The sequence below is a fragment of the Aptenodytes patagonicus genome, chromosome 16 (assembly GCF_965638725.1).
Source record: "Aptenodytes patagonicus chromosome 16, bAptPat1.pri.cur, whole genome shotgun sequence".
NCBI lineage: Eukaryota > Metazoa > Chordata > Aves > Sphenisciformes > Spheniscidae > Aptenodytes > Aptenodytes patagonicus.
The window spans coordinates 7628787-7651051 of NC_134964.1; the positions used below are offsets into that span (position 1 = coordinate 7628787).

The window sequence follows — 22265 nt, forward strand, 5'->3', positions numbered from 1 at the left end:
TAGCTGCTCTCCTCCAGCATCTCCGAGAAACCCAAAGGGCGAAAAGAAGGGGCTGAAATGCTGCCCCAGCAGTTTCTTTGTGTTCACCCCATCTGAACACATGGTGCAGTTACAAAAGTCAGCAGTGTGCAGAAAGGTTACTCTTTGATGGGGTCGAGAGGCACCAGTGGCAAAACGTGGCTCACATGCCGCGTCCTCAGCGGATGGAACAGGCTTAGTAATTTCCATTCACGATAGCAACTACTGAAAATACTTTTTTTTAAAAAAGGAAAAAAAAAAAAAAGTCTTCCTCCTGACTCCCTGGATTTTACACTTGAATTTCACAGTCTCCGTGGCTTCAGTGCTTACCTTCTTGGCTATCGAAAAAGAGCTGCAGCTTTTTAAGATCCAAGAGCAGTTAGTAAAAGAATAGAGTATTCGGAACAGAGGAGGAAGCACAGGAAGACACAAAGGCAGAAGAAGAAAAATCTTATTAAGTTAATTAACTGTTAACCCACAGCATTTTTCCTTAGGTAAGAGCAGTTCTATGGCATATTCTTTCCAGGTGAAGTCAGTCCTAGACGAGATTCTTGAGAGGCTGCCGGAGCCATTCAATATGGTGGAGATCGTAGCGAAAGCGGTGGACAAGACCCCGTATGTCATAGTTGCCTTCCAGGAATGTGAAAGAATGAACATCCTGACCCATGAAATCAGGCGGTCTTTGAAAGAGTTAGACTTGGGACTAAAGGTATGCACTAGGTAGCTGCCTAGAAAGCGCCTCTCCCTACCAAATAATTCCCCATGATTCGCAAGTGGCTGTTGGTCGTTTCGAACCTTGTCTTGTACAAAGCGCTTGGCTACCCTTGCTCGCGCTCTTACACATCCCACTGTGCTGGGTACGGCCAGACGGTACCAGCCTCCTGCTTCGTGATGAGTTTGAGACCAAATACTTCCATCAGTCTTGCTTTCTTCAGGTAAAACTGCCCAGACTTTTTCTCTTTTTTAAAAGGGAGAGCTAACGATTACATCAGATATGGAAGAGCTGGCAAACGCTCTCTTCTACGACAACGTTCCTGAATCCTGGACACGTTATGCCTATCCCTCTCTTCTTAGCTTAGGAGCCTGGTATGCAGACCTGCTCCTTCGGATGAGGGTGAGCAGATTTCTTGTGAAAGTTAAAGCTTAGGGAGCAAGCAGACACCACACAAGACCAGGAATCACCTCCATCAGTGTACAGTGGTTAACTGGTTTATTTTTCAATATTAATTTAAGCAGTTTGAAGTACCTGAAATGGCCTGTTACCCCAAGAATGAGAGCAGAAGTCTGAAAAGGGTTCACCGTTAGAGTATATCACTGTTTCAAAAGAACATTCACTAACCCCACCATAACTTTATATGTCTCAGAAAAAAGAATATTTAATAAAAACATCTATTTAAAGTGTAGCTTTGTTAAAAAAAATAATAGCAGTATTTACTGCAATCCAAATTAACGGTTTAACTTTCATTGCTGCAGTGGAATCTGCTATTTATTCACCACAGACCACCTCCATCCTAGTCTCCCCATCTGGAAGATTACCTGAAGCTCGTGTTAGGCACAGTGAAGCATCAGATCTCTGTCACATCATATCTCAAAGCAGTATTCTGCTGCTCAAAGGCCATGCTTCACTCTGAAGTACTTTGCTGGTTTTATTTTCCAGGAACTGGAAGTCTGGACAACGGACTTTGTGCTGCCTGCAACAGTGTGGCTGGCAGGATTCTTCAATCCCCAGTCCTTCCTCACTGCTATCATGCAGTCCATGGCAAGAAAAAACGAATGGCCACTAGACAAGGTGTGTCTTTCAGTGGAAGTGACCAAGAAAAACCGTGAGGATATAACAGCTCCACCCAGAGAAGGCTCCTATGTGCATGGATTATTCATGGAAGGTAAAAGATTGCATCTTTTATGAGATGTTTCAGACACGGAGAAAGCCCGGTTCAGCCTTAAAAATTCTTGCAAACAGAGCAGGTGTTAGTACTCACTGGCTTATCTGAATTTGTACAGCTTTTGCAAAAGCTCCAAACAGCGGAGCCTTTATTCCACGCTGATGTCAGAGACACGCCAGCTGAGGGCAGCACCCGTCCAGTTTACAAGCAGAGTTTCACAAACCAGAAGCTGTTTTTTGGAAATTCAGACTGCATGTCATGAACCTGAGGACTGAGTTGTCTGAAGCTACACAGTTCTAGTGAATAAATATATTATGCTCTTATTTGATGTGTGAGTAAGACCAATCGGGAAACTCAGAACCTAAAATAATTACTGCTAAAAAAACAAGGGGGAATGAGATGGCAGTATCAGCAGAGCACCAAAGGGGTCCACTTAAACAAGAGCACAGACCACACAGGACAGCTATCGTAGTTCCCACCACGGCCAAGTTCTACCTTCAGCTCTGCAACTTTCATGCAAACCCATGCTGAAGGGATGAGTGGGGACAGAATTTATTTAGATATCCCACACACAGTAAGGCAAAATGCATTCATGAGTCACAGTGAGATGACAGTAGTCGTTAGGGCTGACATGTTAAGCCATGGCTACCCAACCTTCACACTCCAGCCTCGACTGTGCTGCTAGAGCAACTCCTTCCCACCCATTAGTAGTTATGAAAACAGCCCCCCTCTAAGCGAAAAAGCCCCTGGGCAGCTGGCACCCTGACAATTTCATAATATTGCAGGCGCTCGATGGGACATCCCTTCTGGTGTGATCGCAGACGCTCGACTGAAGGAGTTGACGCCCATGATGCCAGTCATCTTCATCAGAGCCATCCCTGTGGACCGCACGGACACCAAGAACGTCTATGAATGTCCTGTCTATAAGACACGGATGCGAGGTCCCACCTATGTCTGGACCTTTAACCTAAAGACAAAAGAAAAAGCTGCTAAGTGGATCCTCGCCGCTGTTGCTCTGCTCTTACAGATCTAAACTTTAATGACTATGGAAAACAGCAAATGCTTTTACTTGCAAAAACACTCAAAGTTGTGTAACTTAGTCTAAGTTTGATTGTACCAGAACTATTTTAGCAAAGTATCAATAAAAACAGTGCTGGAACTGCTGTCATGTGGAGACTGCTCTCACAATACATGGAGTTTCTCATGACGGATACTGGTTTTCAACTGGTGGTTTCTGATAAAGTGCTGGTTGAGTGCCAGACCACCGAAGGAAACCAAACAGAACAATTGCATGCAACTATCCGGATTCCTTTCCTTCTCATAGCTCTCTGTCTTTCCACAGCTATTTGTTTGATCGCTCAGTGCTAACTGTGAACAGAAATTCATCAAGCCGTGTGCACAACACCTTCCTGCAGGGAAGCATGTATCTGCTTAGACCAGACAGAAGAAAGGTGCAGATTTGGCCCAGTTCACCAACATGTCAACCAGTACAACCCAAAGAAAGTCCAGCTGCAAACAGATCAATCTCTGAAGTATGTTTCTTTCTATTTCTAGGTTATAGAATCTAGTCTACCCTTTCTTTCACAACAAATAATTTGTATCAGCAGTAACGCCTATTATGGTGATTAGATCTGCTCTGGCCACCATACAGAAGCCAATGCCTGTCCCTTTAGTATAAAATAATTCACCAAAATCCCACCCCGTAAAATATCTGAACAATTAGTTCTAAAATACAGTTGCATAAAACTTCCCTCACAGCTAGTGGCAAGAAAAGCCACAAGGGGAGGCGAGTAGAGCCGCTTGTTTCTTTGTAAAGCATTTAGAATAAATTACCATTAAGCTTTACACTTACCTTCAGCCTTTTCAGGTGCCAGAAACCCCTTTTGTTGGCAATACAAGATCAGAACACACTGCACATACTCCACCAGTGAAACTCACAGGGCAGCCCGAGCCTGCGCTCTAACACATCTTTATCTGGCTTCCCAACCAACGTCTTTGCAGGGCGTGTTACGGTTTGAGGCTCCCACTTTCAGCAAGTAACATCCAAAAATCACACTAGCACCAAAAGTCCCCTCGTGCCCTCTCCGCAATTCATGAAAGACACTTGTAACACATCTTAACATGAAGGAACCAGATACACAACCCAAGAAATGGAGGCCATATTTATGTAAATAAAATGGATGTGTGAACACTCAGCATCAAGGGCACACACTCAGGTGCCAACTGCATGGACTATGTGCACAGCACACAAAAAAAAAAAAAAATCTAAGAGCGATTCCATGAAGCTCAGAGGGGCTCCAGTTACTGGGCAGTCAAACAGCCAGGCAAGTCCAGGACACTGTACCAAGCAGAAAAGCAAAACCAACTGTCCCTGTTAACCAACATCTACAAGGTGAAGACAAAACATTTTAAATATTCCAACAATGTTTTCTATTAGCTGGTCAAGATAAAATAAACACAGCCCCTCTCCACAAAACTCTGAAAGGGACATTTCAGGAATGGAAGTTTTATTCCTATGCACGGGAAAAACCCTTGTATGGGTTCTCTTTCATTGACCCTTCCAGAAATTCTAGTAGATGAAACCCAGTATAGGCCTTAAGCAATGATTCTAGTCAGTGGCAAGTACCCCAGAAGAAAAGAGAGATGCCTGTTTTTTCCCCACATCTATGTTTCCATCATCTATTTCTTCCACGTGATAGAGAGTACTGCACTTATTAATTGCCGTCAGCGCAATATAAATTCCCCGTAAGAATGGCAAAAAAACTCACCCAAAGCAGCAACTTTTCTTCTTTCAAAAGAAATTCTTGATCAGAGGTGTTACCAGCTTCACCCACAGTTTCACATAACGATTTGGCTGCTCAAATGTTGATGATGAGACTACACCTGAGCAGAGGTAAAGCTGCTCCTGTTCCTACACAGGGAAAGAAACATCATCCCAGTAAATCCTAAGTGTTAAATTATATAATGGCCTTTAAGAAAAGCAAATTATCAGATAAAACTGGCCATGGATCCTGCCAAAAGGATGCATCATTTCTGCCACAAGCCTGAACATAAGTTGTGCCCGTTCCATGTGGCACAACTCACAGAGCAACCGAACCACCAAGGAGCTAGCACAGGATCTGTCCTTCACACCTGCCTGCCACAGCACTCCACTTTTTGATGACTATTGGTGCGCTCAGTAACAGAACCTCAAGAATTAGCAATTTAAACTCTACAAAGAGCAAAGGTAGAAGGTTTTGCCTTTTTGCGCCCCACAGTTGCAAGAGAGCTAAGCTTCAGTTTCAGAAAAATCCTAAATCCCTCACTGTAATTGCCAGAAAAGGAAACCTTACCATAATCTCAAGAGACTGGCTTACGCAGCTCTTTCTAGACACAGCTCAAGCGCTGTGTTTTCAAATGAATATTCAGTCATGATTTCAACTAAATTACCAGAAACACTTAGGCTTCTCCAGTGTGTACACAATACTGCTGAAGGAGGAAATGAACCATCATGATGATAATACATGCTCGCATTGCACATGAAAGCAGCTGTTTGATCAAAGGTAGAAGCAGTTTTCTTATCAAAGCCAGTCAGAGGTTTCTAGATTTGCAGGCAAACAAGGAGCAGACCATCTACTGTAAGTCTGTTCATAATCTTTTTTTCATTAGCTAAGCTGTCACAAACAACAGAAAATACTCTGCACTGTTTAAATGCAGTGTGGAACAGGGAAACAGGAATCAAGCACTGGAAAGTAACACCAAAAAGATGAACCAACAACAGAAGGGAGACATCTGTGTGCCTAAGCAGTCTAATTTTAGAAACCCCAAATGCTCCAAGAGCTATAGTCAGCCCTGCTATGAAGATTCTGCACCATGGTCATCTGATACAGTGAGGTCGTCTGATCACTGGAAGTGAGACCAGTTGTCTGAATTGAAGTTCAGTTCATTCAGTGGAGCACCCAAAGATACCCAGACGACTCAAATTTCTTCTCAAATCTCATCACACATTTTTAAAATGGAACTGAACGTTACATAGACAAAGTGATTTCATGGCAGCATACCAGTAATGTATTAAGTCTTCTAAACAAAGATCACAGAACAGTAAACAAACAGCCAATCTCAAAATCAGCTTCCAGCAAATGGGAATGGTTTAAAGCCCTTTAAATTAGATCACTGCAGTACTGCCTGAGAAAATTCCTTTGTCATATTTTCATTGATTCTCCCCTTCCATTAGAAACAAGTAGAGGCAAGATATGAATTGAAATATTCAAGCAACTCTTCCAGTAATAGAATTGTTTTTGATTAGATATACTCTGACTCATCCTGTGGAAGAGCCCTGATGCAATAGGGCAATTCCCATTGATCCTGAAGACAACTGTGCCTTCTTATGCCAGGACTTGGCTTAAGAGAATACATTTTTGAGATCCCTAAGTCACACACAGAGGCACCAAACCAATTTGCTTTGTATCAGAGCACTACATGAGAAATTACTTGGGACACTGTCAGTTCCAGCAGAAAATTCAGAGTCAAGACAGCTGGAGAACCAGACAGGATTTAGAGAAGCAGCAAAAGTGCTGAGCAGTCCAAGCTGCCTAATTAAAAAACAAACAAACAAAAAAAAACAACAAAAAAACCCCCACCACCAAAACTGGGTCACTGAACATTAAACCATTGAAAAATGTTTGTGTCAAGACTATATAATGTCATATTATTCTTCAAGAATATATTATGTCATATAACTTCATGGGCAATCCAACCAGCCCAGAAATCCTCCTCTTGTAGAAACTACACTGAGATCCCCTGCCTTTGTTCACCTCCACAGCCTGCGGGCAGCCACCCAAAAGCTAACTGATTGGTGTTCATATTCCTACAAAGGATTTCCCAAATGCCTGAGAAGCAAAATCCTCTAGAAGTCCAAGATCAGCAATTCAAAGGGCCTGACCTCATTATCCTAGAGCACAGTGTGACCTTGGCAATGCCCAAATATTAGGGATAAGGCCCAAGAACGTGCTGTGTGATCAGTGAGCAGAGAGCCAGCAGATCCTCTCCGAGTGCTGGTGTCTCTCGGCATCCATTGCCTGAGCACTCCCGATACTCGAGTTCACTGGGGACACATGTTCTTTCCCGTTATGGCCTCCGTTTCCCAGAAACAGGCACTTGCAGCAGGCATCTCATCAATAGTCACTTAACTGACAGCTCCTTGAGACTTCCTATGCTCAAGAAGGTTTTGAATTATTGTAGCTGTAGGTTTTTATTGCAACCGCGTCATCAGCATTCCCTATGTGACCGAGAAGCACAACATCCATGTTACCTCCCCATAATCAGCCACTTACCTGATGGAGTTGCTGCTGCAAAGCTTTATTTTCTGTCACTATTGCAACCTGAGCTTCCAAGTCACGATGAACTGATCGATATCCGAAATTAGGAGAGCCAATCAGAGTCAGGCAGGGAAGATCGCTTCCTGCCAGGTACAGCCAGAGGCCTGCAGGAAAAACGGAGAAGAAAGGAAGCGGGGCAGACAAAGGAAATGACCGGGGTAGCCTCAAACAATCGCTTCGCTTAAAAGAAATTAATTAAACATGTTAGATTACAGTAACTATAAAAGATCACGACACAAAGCAAGCTTCCTTGCAGATGGTCTAGCACGTCTTGTAAAGCTTCGTATGAATCTTGGGGTACCCTTGCACAGCTTGCATTGTCCAAACTTGTGCTCTTAACAGGGGGGCTGCAGCATGCTCAGTGCCGCCCCAGGGACACATTCTTAAGAAAGTAAATAAACTGCACGGAGGGGCCCAAAATAATCCAGAATGAGTCACTCATTAAGTTAGAGGTCGTTTTGCACCACGGCATATCTCAGAAACACTGAAATAAGACAAACAGTTTTTCAGTAAAGGAAAACCTACACCAAGCAACAGAGCGCCAGGCAGACAAGCCAGGCCTGGACCAGTCAGTTCCAGAACTGGAAGCAGCGCAGTTGCACAGTGACTAACCCCTTTCCCGAGACTACACAAGACAGTGACATGAAGAGGCATCTCCCTGCTCTGACAGGTGAATTCACATGAAATAGACTCGTAAGAGCAGTGCAAATTATTACACCCACTCACTTCCTGAGGAGCCACCCGAAGATGAAATCAAACTTTGGCCAGGATGCAAGACTCCCAAGTCCACTCACCACTCCAGTTCACACACAACTTTGCCAGTGCAACAACAAGAGCAAGCGTGATACAAACCAGATGGAAACACCACACTACTCTCAAGCACACCACTGTAGCACAGCAGGAAAGAACAGCTAGGGATGCCACAGCAGAGCCTGGACTATTGCCAAGGAGAGCCTATACAGCCATTCTCTGTGTATAAACGCACCCAAGAAGTGTTTGCTCTCCACTTAGCAAGGCACAAGCACTTAGAACAGCCCTGGGCAGGTCCCTGATAGATGGCTTATCCCTACTGCAAGTCACACAAAGACTACAACAAAGAAACCATAGCATAAAAACCACCTTGTCCTTAAAATAGAAGCAGGTTTCCTAACTCAACCCCAGAGCAGTTCCAAGAATGCCTTGAGTAAGAAGCTGCCGATTCACCGCTGGTTCCTGTAACCTCCTCCCCGCCCCCACATTGCACACACTCAGCAGCTTCGCTGCCACTTTCAGTTACACCTCCCGGCTCAGAGCTGGCACTGCCCATAACTCAGTGGCATGACTGACTCCTCCACAGGCTCACCCCCACCCACAGAATGGCAGGAGTGCCAGCACAGGGGGCTCCGGCAACCACAAAAAGTACCCGAGTGGCACAGAGATTCGGCAAGTTCTGCCACCAAACAGGACGGCTGCCAGGGGCTGCGTGGTGCCCCGGCCCAGCCGCAGCACAAGGCTCCCAACAGCGGGCCAGAGCTCTGTCCGGGCAGCAGCTACAAGGAACACGCTTCCTTGCTCTTTCTAAGCAGTCACGCGGCAGCCCTAAAGCCTTTATGGTCCCTCTGGCTTTATGGTCACCTGGCAGGATCTGCTCAAACAGTGACTCACCTTTCCAGAAAGGGGAAGCGCAGTTTCCCAGCCACCATTCAATAGCAGTAATGCGGGTTTATCTCTGAGCAAACAGCTACCTGCCTGGCACTCTTGTCACCCGACACTTGCATGGAATGGACCCTAATCCTAAAGGATGTACCTGTGTCACTCACAACACCACACCCAGAAATGCAGCAGAAGACGGGTAGATGCGCACTGCTGCAGGTAGGCTTCATGATGTTACACCCAGGAAAGCCTCTCTCATTGCAAAGGTTTGCATTTCCTACTCACACGTGCATGATGGCTGTGCAGCGCTCTGAACTGGGCTGCTACAACTGCACTTGCACCAAGCGAACCTAAGGACAGTCGTAACCCTGGTGGGAATACACACTGCGGGAAGTTGCGCATGAGGATACAAAATGTTTTAAGAGGAGCTAGAACGGTTTACAAAACAGCAGCCACAGCGTTTGGTGTAAATGAGCTAGATCCTATAGGAGACTAAAGGGTGTCTTTCATCTTAGCCCAAAAAGGAAGTATTAACAGGCACTATTTGCTGCTAGGGATCTCACATCCTCTTCCAGGAGCCAGACTCTATGTGTAACTGCCTTTCATCGGTCTCCGGGGTTTCCTCCTTTTCCCTCTTCTGCCCTGTCCTCTCTTTCACGCACACTACGTGACTCCTGCAGAAGGAAACCGGGTGAATCAAACATGTGCCAAAGGGCAGAGCGTGCCAGAGAAGGGAGCTACAAGCTGATCCTTCCAGCACTCCGAAGAGGAAACGGAAAGGCGGCAGCAAACATCTCCAACTGTCCCTCCTGCCAAGCACGGGAGCTGCTGAACTCCGAGTCTTGTATCCCTCTCTCAAAGAGAATGCCATACAGCAGACGGAGCCCAAAGCGCTTCCACGAGAAGGCACAGCTGGCCCAAAAAAGGATTGACTGCCACGTGCACTTTGGTAGCTTGGAAAAACAACCCATGCCTTCCGAGCTCAATCCATGCCAAACCACAAAATCCCACTCGGAGTCAGCAGTGCCCAGCAAGAGGAGGAACCTGTGAACCACAGATCGCTTTAGCACGTGCTTCCTGGAAGACAGACCACACAGGACTTCCCAGCCAGGCAGGCACCTCCTTCAGGCTGCCCTGGATTGAGATAAGGGTTTTACTGCACTAAAGTTACTGATCCCACTGCAGGAGAGGCACAACACTTGTTAGAAAGGTTTGTAATTTCAACATAGAGGCAGCCTAGTAACACTCGTGTATTTTCTTTAGTCAAGAGAAGGCCTACTCAGCAGCTTTCTCTCCCTACCACCTCTGAACCTTCTTCTGAACAACCCTGCAGGAAGCAGGGCAGATAAAGGCATTCCCACAATCATTAACAGCTAGTCTCCTTAAACAAAAACAACGGGAGAACAACCCCGGGACAGGAACAGGCCAGAGCCCCAGGGGCTGCACCCTTCCAGCATTCAAACCGGACACGTGCTGCAAACAATGGAAATGCCCCTCAGCACACTGCAAAGCCAGCTGGGGAAACTTGCATGTTAATTAGTGCCAGATTGGGTACTGCTTACAGTAATAGAATTGTCCTAGGGGACCAGTGAGCCATCACAGGAAGTGACACAGTGACACGGTGCAGAGCTCTACTTGCAGATTAGAGTAACAGAAGATGCTGTGGGACACGGCGAAGATGTCTTAGCTTGGCCAAGAGCCATGTCTGACCAGGAGACCAAATCATTTTGTGAGGTGTTCCACTGGTGCACCTCCACATGGGAAGACTGTAAGAATCTAGATATTTATAAAGTGTCACATGCATCAGATGTCTCAAAAAAAAAAAAATCCTCAGTTAAGTAGACTTCCTAAGCTATTTGCATTATTAAAATCTACTACTGAGCAATCAAATACTTACTACTGTGTATAAAGTAGGAGAACATAAGAGTCAAGGACTGCACTTTCTGGAAGGAAAATTTAGAGACACAACCAGCAACAACCAGTCAGGGAAAAATATTCATGCTTTGGTCAAGGTGGCATTGGGCTTGTGAAAGTTGTACACAATCGATCAAGCAAGAAAGAATCTGGGGTCTTCTGCAGAAGATCATGATGGCAGTATTAATTATTTTTGTTATTAACTACGTTTGTTAAGCAATATTCATTTCACAGCAACTTCCCCTCCAGCTGCCTCCAGCTTCCAGAAGGCACATGGGTGCATTTATTCACTATGCTGCACTTTCCTGTAAGCCATAAACAGAATCTGGTACAAATTCCTCAACACCTGGATCATCCCCACAAAGACCGGCTGCCAAGAGAACGTGGCGTCCAGGACCACTGGGGAGTCACCACTAGTGAGCTGCCTTCCTGCTTCTGCCGCAGATCCCGCCCTGGGGTCCCTGACACAGTCATCGCTTCTTGTTGCTGAAACCGGCAAGAGGGATACAAGAAACTGAATCACAACTGTTACTGTGATCATAAATACATCCAGATGCTTCCTTTTCTTTCACATCAAGTTGCACATCAAGACAGTGCCTTACTGTCACCACAGGGACAATTCCTGTATAATCTCTGGGACTACATTCGAATCAGGCAAGACATGACTTTGCATGGCTGTCCCCCTGAGTGATCCAAACCTTCCAGGTTTATGCAAGCAAGATGTTTGAACCTTGGATGAGTACTCTGGAGGTTAAGTCTAGACTCAGCACCCAGCCATCCCCTCACTAGTTGCTCAATCCAAATATGCACAAGTCTCAAATGCCTTCTGAACAAGTCCTCTTGGGAAACGGACGTCTTACCTTTGGCATGGAAAGTCCACCCAGCCCTAGAGTACTCCTGCAGCTGGACCCTCTCCTGTTGGTGAAGGTAGCAGACCTCACTGTAAAATTGGTGTTCAATGTAAACATAGGCAGCAGGGATGGCACCTGCCACCCCTTTGGCACCAAAAAAACCATTCACCTCCGGTGAGGCCAGAAGAATCCGATACTCAGCCCTAGTGCCCAGAATGAGGTCCATGTAAGCTTGTGTCAGGTTGAAGTAGCCAGTGGTAAGGTATATCCTGGCATCCCGTTCAGCCTCTGTCAGCAGCGTCTCTGTGACCATCTCATCTATTTGAATCCCAAAAGGTTTCATTTGGATTAAGGGATAGATCCAAGTGTCGGGTTCTGGTTTCAGACCCCCAGAGGCTTGAGAGCCTTGCTGGGATAACAAGGAGCTGCCTTGCTGGCTGCTGTGGAAAGTCTTTGCGTGAAGGAGTTCTTGTCGTGTCCTGGCAGAGTTGATCACCTCCATGACTCTTCGATTTGCTATCTCACAGTAAGCCATCTTGTCTCCTGCAGGAAAACCACAAGAGATTGCGTTTGAGACCTAAAGGTACAGAGCTACGCATCACCTATTATGTAGTGGGAAAAACTACTGACTGGACACCAATATGAGAACAAAAAGGAGCTAACACAAAGACCACACAACTTTCTCCTCCCTAAGTCTCAACAACCAATGTTTTAAGGTTAGCAAAGCTACATTACAGAAGAAAAATATTCAGCTTTAAGAGGGGTAAGAAACTTGACTAGCAGCAGCTTGAAAAGTCCACTGAGAAATGAAAAGACCAGGGCAAAGCTAAAACGGTAACCAAGAATCACCGGAACATACAAAATAAACTACTGCCCACAGGCTAAGCTTATATCACACAGCAGCGCACAAGGCCAGGACAAAAACTTATGATGCTGTCAACCTGACAGACAGATGCCCTTCTCTGCCCACTTCAACGCTTGTTCTCGGCCTTCCTAATCCAATATTCATTTGATTGCCAGAATAGACTCAACCACAAATTATTAATTACCAAAAATAGCACTACATTCATGAAACTTTCAGAATATGTACACACAGAACATCTAGAATTATAGACATTAATATCAAAAATAGAAAGAACCTCTCAAGGAATTTAAGTTCTTGTTTAAGGTCATAAGCAGCAGAATTATGAAGAAGCAATGAGACAGTTATAGAAGAACTTCTAGCCTTTGCACACTCTGCCAGAATACCTGGTGATAGCCACTGTGCTAGGAACACTCTGATAGATCCAGTCTCAAAACTCTAGCAATCTTGATTTTAGTAATGGATGGCACAGAATTGGGACACCCCGCAGGCTGTAAACAATGGTCAGACACTCAGCAATTCACAAATGGATGAAGTTCAGGTCATCCTTAAACCCTGGCTGTCACTCCCCTCCTCTGGATCGTATCATCCACCCAGATAAGACAACTCCCTCCTACCTTGGTACGGGTGTACCATCCCCTCCATCATCTGGACTGTATCATCTCGCTGTAATTGCAGAGACACATCTCCAATCGCATCCACTAGCTCCGTGAAGAAGTCTGCAATCTCAGGAGAGTCCTGCAGGAGAACATAGCGGTCCTGACGATTGGTGAAGTACAAATCACTCAGGTTTGCGCTAGGAGAGAAAAAGAAAAGTTGAGTTCCAGAACAGAGCATAGGCATATGATCCTGAACACCCCAGCCTAGGTTACAGATCTCACTCTGCATATAACTGGACTAAAGTACAAATTGGCTATTTCCATTTGAATCATGAGAAATCTTTCTTTTTTTCCTTTTGAGAAAGACTCTCTCTTTCATATGAGAATCTCATGTGGAAGAGCTGTGGCTGCTCTTCCATCTCAGAAGAGCATTGATACGATCACTGCGGAAAGACCAGATGCAAATAATGAAGTTCAGACAACATTGGTTGTCTGAATTGGTTGTATGCATTGGCATGCATACCTTGCCTCAAAACCTCAGCTAAATGAACCATATAAGGGCCTGAAGAGGCAGGACTCACCCGCTCAGGATCACATTATCATCAAAGAGATAGACCTTGATGTGCTGCAGTCCAATGGTCTCATTAAAACGCTCTGGAATCAGGAGCCTGAGAAGTCCACGCAGGTTTGGGGTGTGGAAGAGGGACACACGGACTTGCTCGGGAAATCGCTGCAGCAATGGAATTAGCATTGTTCGAGAATTCTTCCTACCTGGGAGACAAGGGAAGTTTCACACGCAGGATCACACCAGACAGGGGATATATCACGGCATGGCACCACAGCTCCTCAGCTAGAAGCTGATTACAGAATAAGCACCCATCTCATCTGCTGGCACTTAACATGTTTTCCTTTTTTCTTTCTTTTTTTTTAAATCACTTTTCATTTGCACTATGTCAATATTGAAATCGACATCCAGAACTGTAAGTTCATTGATGAATGAGCCTTGGAAACAGTCACTGAGCAGGTCTGACACCATTCAAGCTTCTTAATCAAGCCACACCCAGCATTAGTTAACACATGCTACAAAGAGTCACCACAAAGGTTTCTGATTAAGTGTACTGCTAATTCCAACAATTCCCACTTTCCTTTAAAAATGAAAATATAAGAGAGCATGATGGATAAGGGCAAATGCACTGACAAGTGAACTAAGCAAGAAAGCACAAGTTGCACAGAGCAGAGTTTGGCCCTTCTCGCTCCTACCACCTATTTTCGGAAGAAAAGCTGTTCAGCTTGAAGATTTTCTGGGAGTAAGTAGTTACTGGTATACAAAAGGCCAGTTTTGAAAGGTAAATGATTTAAGCAAGTAGGTCCAATTGGTCAAGACAGCCTCTCTCTGAAAAAAACAGTTTATCTAGCCTAACTGTAAAATAAGCCCTTGAAGAAAGCAAAGCGTGGAAATATCTACCCCGAGATCCCCTGGTGTAGTCAAGAAGAATGGAAACTCTGAGGTTAGACAATCCTTTTGCTTGCAGCGACTTCTCCAGTGTTTCTTCTAAGCAATCCACCTGCAGAGAGAGATTTCTCTACTCATTACAGAAAGCAAATAAAGCTTTATAAGGAAAGTGTTCAGCAACCAGGAGGCCAGTGGCCATGAAAGCTTCCACACCCTAGTATGAAGGGTTTTTCCCTTCATATGCTTCATAATGCTCCCAATGAGCATTTCCTACTCATGCAAAACACTGCTAGTTTAGACTCTGCATCTGTCAGACCGGCATCCTACTCTATCAGCCTAAAGCAACACATGAAAGGGCATCAATTTTACATGCGCATATTCTTCAAGCCTCTGAAGAGCAATTAATATTAGCAGAAAGTCCCAACATCATTCCTAAATCACAGATTTGCATTACCAAAGAGAAACCTTGGTGGGAGTTCACAAATGATGCAGAGGCAGTTTTATTCCTTAACTACAAGGCTGTTTGTCACATGCAAATTCAAATCTTGTGTACAAGCCCAGACAAAGCCAGGCACAAAACCCTGTGCAGGACTCTGTCCACCTTTACCCTGCTGTGGAATTTGCATTCTAACATAAAAAACTGGCCAAGGTCAGGCTTCTCCCTAAAGGTCTTGGGTAACGCTTTTGTTTCTAGAGGGAAGGACAGGAAACAGAAAAGGTAAACAACATGAAGCAAAACTGACCTCTGTCTTAAATACAGAGAGCTAATACTGCATCTGCATACTGTACTTGGAGGACAAAACATAGCACTACATACGTACAACTTTAATCATGTTCAAGAGAAATGCCAGGAAAAAAAAATCAGCCATGATCCCACAGTTCTGAAAAAACCCTTTGAACACTATGCCAGTAACCTCTAACAGTCTGGAAGATCCAGGCTCATTATCCCGTGAAAAAGTTCAGTAGTTCCATGGCTCTCTACTAGGTCTAAAACAGAAACTCCATACGCCTACGTTCCAAATTCCTCCCTCCCCCACCCCACGTACAAGCACACAAATGCAGCCAGGAACCCTGAGAAAACCCTCAAGGAGAGGAGAAAACACACGTAAAGTGAATCCCTATATGAAAGTTTTAAGGACATTACAAGCTCACAAACTGCACCTCACATACACCTCTTGCACCTGCAGGAACAGGATGCTTTTTGCAAAGGCAGGCATTTTCTTTCTGCATTCACCTTCTCCCCTTCCCAAACCCTTTCCACACTCACCAGCTCCTGTTCAAGGAGCCCTGTTCCCAGGTATAGTGAAGCCATCACCACTCGCTGCTTGGCTGTTTTTATCTGCACCTGGGAGTAGCAGAAAATAAGTTCAGTTTCATCCTCGGTCTTTGTGATCACTAGGAGCTAATGATCCAGACCACAGAAGAGCTGTGGTTCCCCCGAGGAGGATCACTTTAGCCAAATCATAGCATTGTCTCCCTTGCCTTGTAGAAGGAAAGGCACAAGGATAACACGCTGATAGCAAAGATGTAAAACACACAGGTCTTTACAAAGCAACATCAGCACCATTGCTGCATCCAAAAATCAAGGAAGAGATCAATGCTTTCTGGAAAACTGAGGAACACATTCCCTGCAGCTAAAACTATTACATACAAGAGCAGTTACCACACAGTAGCTGCAACATTGGGATTGTATCAGTACTGGCAATCCCAGCCTTCATTCTGCAACTGCTTTAATCCTTTGTATCCCATCCTGTGAACTAGCTAGAACCTAGAAACCTTTGTTTACGGAGCTCTCTTCCTTTCCCCTGTGCTCACCACCAACGCCGCAGGGGGTGGTAGCTGCTGCCCTCATGGCCCACCCAAGCCGCCTTCTCCAACAGCTTACCATGGCGGTCCAAGATCATGTTTCAGAAGTACTGGAACTTGCTTTAAATACGCATTGTGAAAAGACTCAAGCAACTGAGCTAAACAAAGAAATTCTCACCTCAGCCCTACTAGTTACCTAAGAGATGCAGTATTACAGGATTCACAGTGTAATGACCTAAGAGACCTTTGGGAGGGATTGAGGGAGCTGTGCTTGTTTTGTATTGCAAAGAGGAGGCTGGGAGGTGATCTAACAGCAGCCTGCAATTAATTTTAGAGTAGTTACAAAGATGACGGAGCCAAACTCTTCTTGGTAGTTACAGCTGAGCAGGAGCCACAAACAGCTTTGGAAAGTTCAGGTCTGGCACCAGAAGAAAACCTGTGAACTACTAAGATGGCGCAGCACTGGAACTGCTTACCCAGAGGCAGAACCTCCCTCAGCCATTTTCAAGACTCAGCTAGACAGAGCCTGCCTGACCTGATCTAGCATTGACAACAATCCTGTTTCAAGTAGAAGGCTGGACTAGCAACCTGCAGGTGCTCCTTCCTAACAACTTGCCTATGATTCTTCATAACCATTGCAGCTCCCAGCCCCCAAAAACCATTCCCACAACTTGGAACCCGCAACTCACCTTCAAGAGTTCATAGAATTCAGCTGGGGATGACAGCACCTTGACATGCGAGCTGGAGATCCCAAACTCTGGAACCAGATTCCTGATCCACTGGAACCTGTGTGCTCCTTCTGGACAAAGGGAACAAGGCGGGGCTGTGATCAGAGGAACAGGAGGGGTGAGCAACGGAGCTAGAAGCAGCCATGATGATCTGCGAAAAGAAAGATGGAGAAATTCTATATAATGGAGCCTTTGCTTCCCACAAACAACCTCCAAGTAGGTCAAGAAAGAGCTGCAACCAGGGCCAACACATTGTAAGGATCCACAATGGCAAGAATGCCTTTCCCTTTCCATAATCCCACCAAAGCCAAATCTAGAAATAGAAGAACACAAGAAAAAGGTAGAACAGATCTTGACATCATCAGCTCCTTCCCCTAACTGGCAGGGGAGATGAGAGAAAACAAGACTTTCTTCAGAACAAGAACACAGGAGAGGAAACAGGCTGGAAGCTGAAGAAACTGAGGATGTGAACTCTCCCAAACACCCACAAATCAGACGTCTGGTGGTGCTGCTGTGGTACCAGCTATACCTGTAATCAGTCACTTCTGAATTGTCTTTATCACACACGCGTCAGCTTTGTCATGGCCAACAGTCACTTTCATGTCTAGCTTAGTTCTCAACTGGGCTAAAGATTAGTTGTTTCTATTTCAGGTAAAGACATTTTAAAAATCATGCTACTCTAAAAGTTCCTTAACAAAACAGAAAAATGCTTCAACCCCTCAAACTTCTCCAAAAAAAGATCTACAGCACGCAAAGCGCCTGAGTGCAAGTACAAGCAAAAGCAACAAAGTCATAGCACCAGAACGACGTACCAAAGAATCGATTCAACAAGTTTCAACAAGTATGAGCCAAGAAGCACAACTGCGAAACATTAGGTAGCCCTCTACAACGATGCCACTTGCTTTCTGCACAAGTACTAAAGGAAGGTCAAGACTTCTCTTACAAGCTTCAGAGTAACTGTAAGGGAAACAGCAGGAAGTTCATTCTTTAAAAAGAAATTTCAGAACAAATTTAATTCCTTTGAAGTCGCTTAGGGAAGAAACCAACTTACTGCTAATAGTCATGCTTCAGGGGGTGACAAGAAGCAAATGGCATCTTTTCTTCTCTGGAGACTTAGCATGCAAATTCATCAAGTCATACAATAACCCCTGGTAGGAGTTTGTCCACATGACAAAACCACATTTCAGCACAATTAGCAGCAGCAACTCCCATGAGATCCAGGAATCAACGAGCAAGGGACTGAACTACATCCCCAAATCTGACAGAAAACATTCTGGTCTGCAAACCCTACTCGCAGGAGTCAGACTTGCTGTCAGGACAGAACCGAGGCGGCTGGTCTCATCCCAGAGGAATGCCAGGTCCCTCGGGCCAACAGGCAGCCACCATCTTGTGACCCATCCTGATGCATTCTGCCACCACCACATACCAAGAAGAAACTTGATTATGACCTTTACCAGAATTTGTTACGAGGAACTTTTAGGTTTTACCACAATCCAAAGCTCAAATGACCACAGATTCCAGGAAGATGATTTCACTCATTTGCTTCATGATAAAACACTGGATCTTCACAAGGTTTCCGAACGCCCTTACACAGAAGCCAAACAGTTTGCAGTTGCGTTTCCTGGAAAATCCACTGGTTTGTCACTGACTATTCATCGCAACAGAAATCTGAGTCAATTTGTGCAAGAATTCCTAGGATGACATTTTTCAACAGATCATGTGGACCAGGCTCAGACTTGACACCCAGAAGCTATATAGATTACCAACACAGGCTGTTAAAAACAATGAAAATATTCCATAGAAGATGTTTAAAAAAAAAAAAAAAAATCAAAGCAGAAAAGAAATACAAGAAATACTGTTTTTCAAGCACATTCTAGTGAATCTTTACAGAACCTGAGCAGGACCTTTGCGCATCTTTGCTCAACTCACGTCTCAAGGCACAGGCCACATACTGGGAGCAGAGACCCACTGCTACGTTACCGCCAAGTGAGCACGGCAAACAGAGCAAGGAAGACCGAGCTACGTGAATTCAGACTAGCATCCAAAAATACTTTTTTTTTAAAAACAACAAAACGCACGGCTTGCAGAGCAATAACAAAGTCAGGGCTATAACCCAGCCCCGCAGATTACAAATTACATTCTCTGGAATTATTCCCGCTGAGGCAACAGTGGCAAATTTTATGCATTTTATGATAACAATTAATCAGCAAGAGGAGATAAATATTTTCCTTATTATTCCATTGGTCAATCCTGGCCAATTATACTTCCAAAAGACAGTACAGTGGCCGAAAAGCCACTTTGCAGAAACATGATTCCAAGAAGCCATTTTCTGGCAAAGAGTATGAAAACTGCAAGTTAAACTGCATCCTCACTCTACGTGGCCGAGCGTTAGGTTTATGGATTGATGAGGCACTCTTCAGGCAGCCCTTTCCCAGTGCTGCTGAGGGAGTAAAATCGATCTGAGTCACCAGCACTATTTGGTTTGAGCCTTCAGATTAATTCTATGCATGTATTGATATCCACTAATTCTATACTCTGGATTTTTTGCTGCCTAGGCAATTTAGAGTATATCTACACTGTTTGATCTTTTAATCCAATACTGAAATTTTAGAACTTATTTAGTGTTGAGAGCCTAAGGCTTTTATAACTATCAATTAAATCAGTATTTCGCTCCAGCTGACAGCAACAATGGCACAGCAGCCGTCTACCGAAGCGGCAGCTTCTACCCACAGGTGACTGAAAATAGCTCAAGCAACTCCCCAGGTATAACACAATCCTTTCAACTGTACGCACACAGCAGTCAGAAACCACGTAACATTATGAAGAAATCATCAAAATTCCATACTTCAACAAACCAGCTTTCAGAGAAACAGAAAATGGGGTGGGGGGGGGGAGTCCTTCCCATGTACTCCACATCATTGAGTTAACCGGAAAGAGAAAACAGAACTAGAAGGAACCACCTCAAATCTTTTCTGCATAAAAAGTTGACCCTAAATATAAACGAGGGATTTTTTTTGTGTGTTCTATTTTTAAAAATTGTGGTTTTGGTACACAAACTCATGATGGAGCCGAAACACTCTTATTCACTGTAAAACCTCATCTGCAGAACCAGAGGTGAAGTGAAACTGCAGGATACGGCGCCGTCCTTTCACCCACGCATACGTCACCACACAGGGGGATCTACAAATTGCTTGTCTTTGAATTCAGTTGTCTCCTTCCAGGGCTCAGTATAGTGATTTATCTACGCTAAAAAACACTGATGAAACCAAAAGAGAAGTTTGAAAAGAATTTCCTTGGCTTAACCAGGAACATACAGCGGAACATGGGCTAACACAGGGCTCTGAGACAACAGCAAGGATGACTGCAGCACATCTGCCGTCCAAGGGGAAAAGGAGAGTGAAGACATGCCGTGATAAGAGAGATGCCACCCTTACAAAAATAAGTTTAACTTGTCCAGAAGATTGTATCAGGCACCGTACTAACTAAAACAAAACACAGAATCCTTCCAGTGTTCTCTTACCAAGTACAGTGCAAAGTGATGTGCAAAGACTAGGGGAAAAAGACCTTTTTTTAAAGACGTCTTCAAAGCATTTTGTTTGATCACTTCTGAATCCAGGACATGGTTCTACAGAAAGACAATCATCTCCGGTTTTTTAATGTTTTGTTTTTAGCATGAATTGTACTCCTGATCGCACAGCCCCACAAAAGGAGCAGCGTCAGCAGAACTAAGGCAGCAGTGCGGTAGCAAAAATAAGGAGAGGAGAAGCTGTTCAGGGGAGCGTGGTTGCAGAAAGACTGACGGGAGAAACCACAGTCTGAGGCTGCAGCTGTGCATTCCCTTTAGCACGGCACGCAGCCCGTCTGGCACCGAGAAGGGCAGACCTGCCTCCCCGCAGCTGTGCCTTCCCCGTCCCTTTCGCTCCCTGGGGAAGGAGAGAGAGGGGAAAGGGAGAGTTTGGGCAATTTTCAGAGGTCAGCTCCTGGACCCCGCTCACTGCGCAGCTGCGCAAGGGAGATGTCAGGAGCAAGCTGTGGGAAGAACGAAGGCCCACTCCTTCCCACAGCAGCCCACTCAGATCCGTTTAAAATGACGGTGAAAACACTCTCTGTGCGCGGTTTGATAATTCACCTGCTCCAGCCTAACAGTGACTGCTGCTGGAAGGAGCGGCCCTCTTCCCCGCTCACCTCTCTCGTGCTAGATGCAGCCCCAGCACAGACAGGACTGAGACCTGTTCTCATCTCTTTTCTGACAGGGAGCGGGAGGATCTCACGCTCCACGGACAGTCCCCAGTCCAGGCAGGTTGTGCCTAACACCTAAACCCCGGCCAGTGCCGCTCCGGAGGCTGACCAGCACTTGCGATAGCCGAGGTGGAAAGCTATCCCTAGCAAATGAGCAATATCGTTTTGCACCTGAAAGACAGCAGGAGTAAAGCGAATAAAAAAGAAGAAGGAAATAAAGTACACCTCTTGTCCTAAGGGCAAACAGACAGCTAGCGCAGACTGATGGCCTAAAGCAAGCTTAAGGAGCAGAACTAACCCTAAGCCTAAACCTAAGCCTAACCCTAACCGGCCTTTTCAGCAGCTGATTCACTGCGGAAAATAGCAACCGCTTCTGCGGAACCGCCCAGCCGGGGCAGGCCGAGGGGTCCCTTGCCGGCAGGGCCGTCACTTCCCGCACCTCGGCAGCGTTTTTAACGGGTTTGGTCGGGCACACACGGAGCAGAAACCCCCGGGCAGCGCCGCGCCGAGAAAGGAGAAGCGGCGAGCGAGGGGACAGCGCGCTTCCCTCCCGGGCCTTCCCGGATAACGCAAGACCGACACCGGAGGCGGTCGAGGGCTCCCGCCCGCCGCGGCCCGGGGGAGGCGGCCCAGCCGCAGGCACGGGAGCGAGAGCGGGGCCCCTCGCCCGCCGCGCCGGGAGGAGGCCGGCTGGGCTCGGCGCGGCTCCTTACCTGCGGGAGCGGCGGTCGCGGCCGCGGGACAGGCGGTCGGAGAGGCGGCCGAGCAGCGCGGTCAGGCCCAGGCGGCCCCGCGGCAGCCAGGCCGACAGCCGCCGCCACAGCGTCGCGCCCCCCGCCGCCGCCGCCATCAGCCCCGCGCGCCTTCCGCTTCCGGCCGCTGCCATGGCGACGCGCCCGCCCCGCGCTTCCGCTTCCGGGCCG

The 22265-nt window shown here is 45.9% G+C and overlaps 2 protein-coding genes across 3 annotated transcripts in view; one reads left to right on the forward strand and one right to left on the reverse strand.

The window, feature by feature from the left end:
- DNAH17 (dynein axonemal heavy chain 17) overlaps nt 1–3064 on the forward strand; it is a 39112-nt gene extending 36048 nt beyond the window's left edge. For both annotated transcript variants that reach the window (XM_076353433.1, XM_076353434.1), the window contains 4 exons: nt 545–727; nt 989–1132; nt 1676–1901; nt 2687–3064. In XM_076353433.1, the coding sequence (XP_076209548.1) occupies nt 545–727; nt 989–1132; nt 1676–1901; nt 2687–2934 (801 nt within the window). In that variant the 3' untranslated portion in view covers nt 2935–3064. The remainder of the gene's footprint in view (nt 1–544; nt 728–988; nt 1133–1675; nt 1902–2686) is intronic.
- PGS1 (phosphatidylglycerophosphate synthase 1) lies at nt 1212–22228 on the reverse strand. Its single transcript, XM_076353435.1, has 10 exons — nt 22056–22228; nt 17065–17254; nt 15837–15914; nt 14582–14681; nt 13698–13887; nt 13135–13313; nt 11665–12198; nt 7214–7362; nt 4670–4812; nt 1212–2868 (listed from the first exon to the last, which is right to left on the reverse strand). Exons 1-9 carry the CDS (start codon nt 22226–22228, stop codon nt 4693–4695), a joined length of 1713 nt encoding a protein of 570 aa, XP_076209550.1. The 3' UTR covers nt 1212–2868; nt 4670–4692.
- Nucleotides 22229–22265: the final 37 nt, after the last annotated feature.

Coding starts and splice junctions, on each gene's coding strand:
- PGS1 (XM_076353435.1), bottom strand. CDS start 22,228: ATGGCAGCGGCCGGAAGCGGAAGGCGCGCGGGGCTGATGGCGGCGGCG. Junction 17,255..22,055: donor CGCGACCGCCGCTCCCGCAG/GTAAGGAGCCGC, acceptor TTCTTTTCGCAG/ATCATCATGGCTGCTTCTAG. Junction 14,682..15,836: donor GGCTCCTTGAACAGGAGCTG/GTGAGTGTGGAA, acceptor CTCTCTCTGCAG/GTGGATTGCTTAGAAGAAAC.